We start from the raw sequence: 6,865 nt of genomic DNA, 5'->3' as shown, positions 1-6,865 counted from the left end.
GAAAAAATGGATAAAAGGAGAGCAATAGTGTGTGAAAAACCTCCTCTACTTGTGTGTCAGTTGCCCTTCTGTTGTTTATGTGTCACTGCTGTGTTACACCAAGCCTAAACACTGTGCCACAACTAAATCTGTAATCACTAGACTTCAACACATGTGATTTATGTTCCTTCTCTCTCTCATCTCTGCATTGATTGTTCCCCTGGCAACATACTTCTTTTTCTTCCCACTGGTTCAGAGAAAAGCGGAAGAGGTCTATTATGCTTCGTCACATGTCTGCTGCTGAGCATAATTCTGTTTATGGTCCTATCACAGAAGCCTATATGTTTATGTCATAGGCTACCAGCGAAGGAGGACTGCCACTGTTGTCAGGGTGAAGTTTTGGATACAGGGATGATAAGTTAATGCAATATCATTTTGTTCACTGATGGTTTTTACTTCATAGGATTTTATTATAACACTCAGGTGAGCAACATCATTAAGTAAATTACTAATTTAAGTTAATTACTCCCTCTATTCAGTTTCCTAGTAAAGCACAGACTCTGACTGAAGACCGATTGGAGGATTAGAGATCTTAGGGTGTTACAGTCCTTCATAAGCACAAGTGACAGGAGCGGCACTCAGTGCAGGATACATTAGAGGATTACACACTAAGACAATATAGCAGTCTTAACATGCTTCATTATGGCTGCTGACCTTGCTCTGTCAGGTAACAGCTGTTTGTTACGACTGCAAACACCAAGCAAGCGTGCACTTAAGTCTACACACTACTAGAGGGTATTTATACTAGAATTAAAAGCAGCTACCCAAGAATGGCTATGTGTTTCTTACTCTATAGAGGACGTGAGGAATTACATTGTGCTGAGCTGCTTACAGTAAACAACCCAGAAGGCCTTGCCAAGACTGTGGAAGTCACGGTGATGTTGGCAGTCAACACACTCTTCCACCCACTTCCACTTTAAGCTATATTGTTCTGAAACCACAGGGCAATGTCAAACCATATAATCTCTCCTCTGTTCTGACCCTGCTCGACCTATCATCTGTCTGCATGTATTTGATCCCTACAGCACTTTCCAGGCGAGCCCTTTCGCACACATTTACAGCTAGCACATGACTGCGCTTGGCAAACCTAAGTGCTTCAGGAATGTCTAAAAGTCCACTCGGTCAGCAAGCATACACACCAACAGACTTCCTTTTCCATTACAGGCACAGCTGCTGTGATGATAACACAATATCACACTGAATGATATCAGGACATATTAATAGAAAAGAACAGAAAAGGATCAGTAAGTCCTTTATCTATCAATACATGATGCCAGTTTTAGGAGACATTATAATTAGAAAGAACACTTTCTCCTCTGTGACACTTATAATAATAATCATTAGGAGACATTATGTTTTGTTATTGTTGTTAAATCCAAAAAGATGTATATCTTAAGACGTCTCCTCTATTCAATAAAAACAATAATGTAAAGTTACATTGACATTGTAGAGCAGCGACTTCATATCATGAACATTCAACTATGTGTGTTGGTGCACTTTAAATTTGGCAACAACGTGTGTTCAGGCGAGCGATGACGTGCGCAGCCTACATCAGCACCTTGGATACGGGCACACCATTCAACGTAGGGCTCCTGCCCCGTTTTAGACCAATCAGCGACTGTGTTTTCTAGATAGCATTCAGCACCACCCACACTGCTGCCAGCTGTATTGTTCCGCTATGGGGAATCTCCTCTCAGGCAGTATGCATTCATCATAACTCCTTCAGATTTTCGTGACCTGTCACTGCTCTATGTGAATAATCTAAGACAAAAAAGAAGTAAAGCATACGATGAAGCCTAAGTTAGATCATAGTCGCGAATACGGCTCATTTTGAGTTGTAGCAGGCTAAAACTCTGTGGTATAAACAAGGCACATGCATTAAAAGAGCAGCGAATCATGAATACAGTGCTAACGTTGATCAGTTTATAGCAGCGCGTCCCTAATGTTGTCTAATTGTGATAGTTAGAGCAATTTATAGGCTATTCTGCTCCTCGAAATCGTCTAGTCGGAAAACAATCTACAATACGTCTTTTTCATATTGACACACCATTTTGTTTCAAGACAACTCAAGACGGGCAAGGTTTTTCTTCATAGAGCACCGTTTCTGTGTTCAAAATAATTACATTAGTCTTTCACTGTCAGCACAGACCTAGGTTATCTCTGACGCAAGCGCTCATCACAGGCGTCTCTCCCATTTCACAGAATCATATGTCAGGGATTGACATTTCAAGTCAGCCAATCAGCTCATAGCTCCGGCACCACTCACGGGGTGGGACTTTCCCTGTGGGCCAATCACAGCCACTAGTATTGTTTTGACCTCTGAAACCGCATCACCGCCTACCTCGTGCCCATGGCGGAGGAAAGCTATAAATACAGGCAACGTTGTACCAGGAGTGGGACGAAGTAGCATAACTCCCGGCGAGGCGGGAGCTACTCTGCAAGCCTGCTGAAAGAAGAAAAGAAAAAAAATTCAAAATAACCTTAAAAACAGAAACCGAAGCATACGCCAAACCTTCGAAATGTACATGTACTGGACTACTTTTTTGTAACGTTGATAATATATTCTATGTGAAGAAAGTATTTATACTTTTTTTTTCTATTTGCACTAACTAACGGTACTTCAGAACTACTGAGAATCTTCATTTTTTTTATAAAAAAGTAAGTATTTCCAGCTGACTTCCTTCTGTTACGTGATGCATTCTTTGATATGACTGTCTTTATTTTGCTTGCTGTCGTACTCAAGCTGTACCCATATTTATTAAGCTGATTTGCTGCGTCAGTACACGAAGTTAGGGAGGGGAGGTGTGTAAGTATTGTGTGTGCGCGTGACAATTTAATGTTCTTTTTGTAATACCGAAGATAAAAAATACAACATGTTTATCTCCCAGACACTCTCTTAAAGTGCACGTTAATTTACACTCCAGCCTACCATATTGTACGTCATTGTATTTGCATTTTCATGGGTGTTAGGCTTAAAGGCAGCAGTGAGTGAGCTATCATTATAGTTTTGCATATTTTGTGATATTGCAACAGTGTTCATCTTAAGCTAAACTAAACTGATAAGACGGATCAAGACCTGTAGCCATTTCGCAACAGTGAGGAATCTCCTCTAGGCTGTTTTTGAGTGCAGACAGTTGAAGGAAGGCATACATGTAGCAGTTATAACGTTATCCCTGTGCAGTATTTATTTCCTTTATTTTTTTATAAATGAATCAACTTGTATGTATTTAAATATCCTTGACACATACACTCTGCTTTCCTCTACTGAGCTCTTTTCCGTTGCAACGACTAATAGAGCACAGAATATGTCATTTAATTTGGTTTTATAGTTTCTGACATTAACATGTTATTGTCCAATGTGATGTTGTAACTCTTAAGTATTTCGTGTGCAAAATTGCTAAACATACGGGTGTAGCCACAGACCGTTAAATCTTATTTCAAAACTGTTTGTATTGTGACAAACGCTCCTATACGAAAAAACAAGCCCCAGTGACACGATGTTACCCCTTAAAAAACACTTTAACCATTTAATAGCTAATTCATCCTCAAGTTATCAGTATTTACCATGCATTTCCTCAGTTGAGTTGACCTTTTCCTTTGATTAAATGCAACAAACCCGCATTAGTTTCCCTGTCTCCTGCTGAATAGAGGCTATCCAGTATCCTATTATGTAACAGGATTCTCGAGTATTAGTGCGAGGTTAACGTTCTCAATACCTACATTTCGACATTTACGTGAACCCAGTTTGCCACATTAGCAAGAAATATAGGTTGAACACAGATCAGTGGGCTCTCTGTTTGATATTTTTGCGACAGCTGCACATTTCCTCCTATCTGTGTTGTGAAATTCTGCTTTGTTTGACAATTCCGACATTCAACTTATGATATTTGAGCTCACAGCAGTCAAAACAGCTACATGCACTGGTACCACAGACAGGCAGTTAATAATTAAAAGACACTATCTTACCATCTCCTTTTATAAAGTCTATCTATCAGCCAAAAGGTTTCATGACCTGATCTGGCTTTTTAAAATGATGGTGTTGAACATATATTTTGAGTTCAATTGTGATTTTGTGTAAAAATGTGTGAACCTAATAATTAAGAATGTTTTTTTCTCTTTCTATTGTTGCAGGAAACTATTAAATCACACCCTGTGGAAGGACATCACTTCACTTCAAAACCAGCACTTTTTTTTTTAACCTGTTTTATCAACATCTACTGGTTGCTTTGACCATCCTGCCTGGAGAGCATCTGTGTTGCCAACCACGGATAAACAAAGCAGCCCCAGTGGACACTTTCAAGGTCAGAAACACTCAATCTTCACGCACCTGGTAAACTTCGGCAGTTAGCTATGCAGCTTGAAATCCAAGTAGCTCTCAACTTCATCATCTCCTACCTTTACAACAAGCTGCCGAGGCGGCGGGTTAACATTTTCGGCGAGGAGCTGGAAAGGCAGCTGAAGCAGAAATATGAGGGACACTGGTACCCCGACAAGCCATACAAGGGCTCAGGATTCAGATGTATCCACGTGGGGGAGAAGGTGGACCCTGTGGTGGAGAAGGCAGCCAAAGAGAGCGGGCTGGACATCGAGGATGTCCGCAACAACCTGCCTCAGGACCTCAGTGTCTGGATTGACCCCTTCGAGGTGTCCTATCAGATTGGAGAGAAGGGGCCCGTCAAAGTACTGTATGTCGATGACACCAACGAGAGTGGAGCTACAAATGGGGGGATTGATCTGGACAAGGAGATCAAGAACAGTTTCAATCCTGACGCGCAGGTATTCATGCCCATCAGTGAGCCTGTGAGCAGCGCCTCTCCAGGCTCCACCTCGCCCTCTCCTCCTTTCGGCCACTCGGCGGCAGTCAGCCCCACCTTCATGCCCCGCTCCACGCAGCCTTTAACTTTCACAACAGCCACCTTCGCCGCCACCAAGTTTGGCTCCACTAAGATGAAGAGCAGCGGACGCAACAACAACAACAACAATGGCGGCAGTGGTGGCGGCAGTAGTGCAGGGAACAAGGTGGCACGTACCTCTCCCACCAACCTGGGCCTGAATGTGAACAGTCTCCTGAAACAGAAAGCCATCTCCACCTCCATGCACTCTCTGTACGGGCTGGGCCTCGGGGTGCAGCAGCAGCAGCAGCAGCAGCCGCACCAGAAGCCCTCGGCCCTGTCCCCCAACGCCAAGGAGTTTGTGTTCCCCAGCCTTCAGGGCCAGGGCAGCCAGAGCGCTCTGTTCCCCGGGGACAGCTCGCTTAGCCTCAGCCCGCTGCAGTACAGCAATGCCTTCGACATGTTTGCGGCCTACGGTGGCCTTAACGACAAGTCCCTTATGGATGGCTTGAATTTCAGCTTAAACAACATGCAGTATTCTAACCAGCAATTCCAGCCAGTTATGGCCAACTAGTACACGTTAAGGTACTACTTAAGCTACTACTTCACACAGAAACGACCAGAGATAATGTGATTGGGGGGGGGAGGAAACAAACATAAATGCACATTATGAAAAAAACAAAACATGAAGAGAATGTCATGGATAAAAGGAAAAAGTGACTTGTCAGCTGTAAGATCTATGTAGGAGTCTAAGAGCATGAGCCCGAGGGTGAATTACTTTGCCCCCTTGAGTTATACCTTTAGTACAAGATGTCCGAGCTTGGTTACCTAAAACTTCAACATGCATCATTGTTATTTCATTTGCCAACCAAGCACAAAATATTTTTTTTTATGTGACGAAATGTTTTAAGATATAAAAAAAGACAAAAAAAAAACACCACCACAAGTCATGGCCTCTTTCAGTATTTAAACATAACTGGACAACGCCAATTTTTTCAAGAAATTGGCATAAATAAGTGGGATTTCCTGGTCTTTTTTCTATTTGTATAATTTAATTTAGTACAGAGTTTGTAAAATATCAGAGTATCTATTGTTTCTACGACATGGTATTGCATTTATATCTTTTTACTACTCCAGTGATCTGTGATGGCTGCAGCAACTTTATGTTTTCTTTTTTTATTGAAATTATAAAATGAATCCATCTTTAAGAAACACATTGACTATTCTAAAGATTGTGTACAGAATATTCCGTAGTGGTGGGATTTAAGAATATTTGCTTTTTTGAAAAACATAAGAGTTGTATTTTCTGTTAAGAGTTTAAAGATTTTTGCTATATTATGGACAAAATGTAATCGTATATTAATTTTGTACCTACATTGTGCAATACTTGATAAAACAAACGGTATAACAAAGTATTTGGAGTCAGTGTCTTACATGTTAAGAGGAACTGATAGTTTATTAAGTTTGTATTAAAAAGCTTGAAAAATAATTACACCTTTGTCATTGATTTTTGTGGTGGAGCTGGTTGACTTTAAAGGAATCATTTAGGGTTTCCTAACATGTCCGGACATATCCCGTATACCAGGCATCCTCAAAGTCCGGACTCCGGTCCGGATCCGGACCGAACCACAACTGTCTCTGGACTCTGAGCAAATTATACTTTTCATATGTGTTATCTGCGAGACATCGCCACAACGCAACGAGTCAAAATGTTCCGCTATGTCCAACAACAAACAGTGCTCTGCATGTCCGACTGTTCCACTGTCTGTGTGTGTCTGTGTGTGTCTGTCAACGCATTGGTCCAATCACATTCAGCATCCCGTCAGCGTTTTTTCCCCCCACCAACAGTCTGCGAATCAGAGGCACAGTAGGGCTGGTCTTCGCGGAATGCGGGTGGGAAAAATGCGTGTGTTTTAAAAAGTCAGAGCGAGAGTTAACAGCTCATCTAGTTGCATCTGTACTGTAGCTAGTAGCCTAGTTTCACCTACTGGGGT

General features: G+C 41.8%; 1 protein-coding gene across 1 annotated transcript; it reads left to right on the top strand.

The window, feature by feature from the left end:
- Nucleotides 1-2,449: 2,449 nt before the first annotated feature.
- LOC307017031 (protein Tob1-like) lies at nucleotides 2,450-6,360 on the top strand. Its single transcript, XM_079646461.1, has 2 exons — nucleotides 2,450-2,697; nucleotides 4,171-6,360. The coding sequence occupies exon 2, from the start codon at nucleotides 4,390-4,392 to the stop codon at nucleotides 5,443-5,445; it is 1,056 nt and encodes a 351-aa protein (XP_079502587.1). The 5' UTR covers nucleotides 2,450-2,697; nucleotides 4,171-4,389; the 3' UTR covers nucleotides 5,446-6,360.
- Nucleotides 6,361-6,865: the final 505 nt, after the last annotated feature.

This window comes from Notothenia rossii (assembly GCF_949606895.1).
Source record: "Notothenia rossii genome assembly, chromosome: 8".
NCBI classification, from domain to species: domain Eukaryota; kingdom Metazoa; phylum Chordata; class Actinopteri; order Perciformes; family Nototheniidae; genus Notothenia; species Notothenia rossii.
Note: the sequence above shows the minus strand (reverse complement) of the source record. Positions and strands in the feature narration are given on the sequence as shown.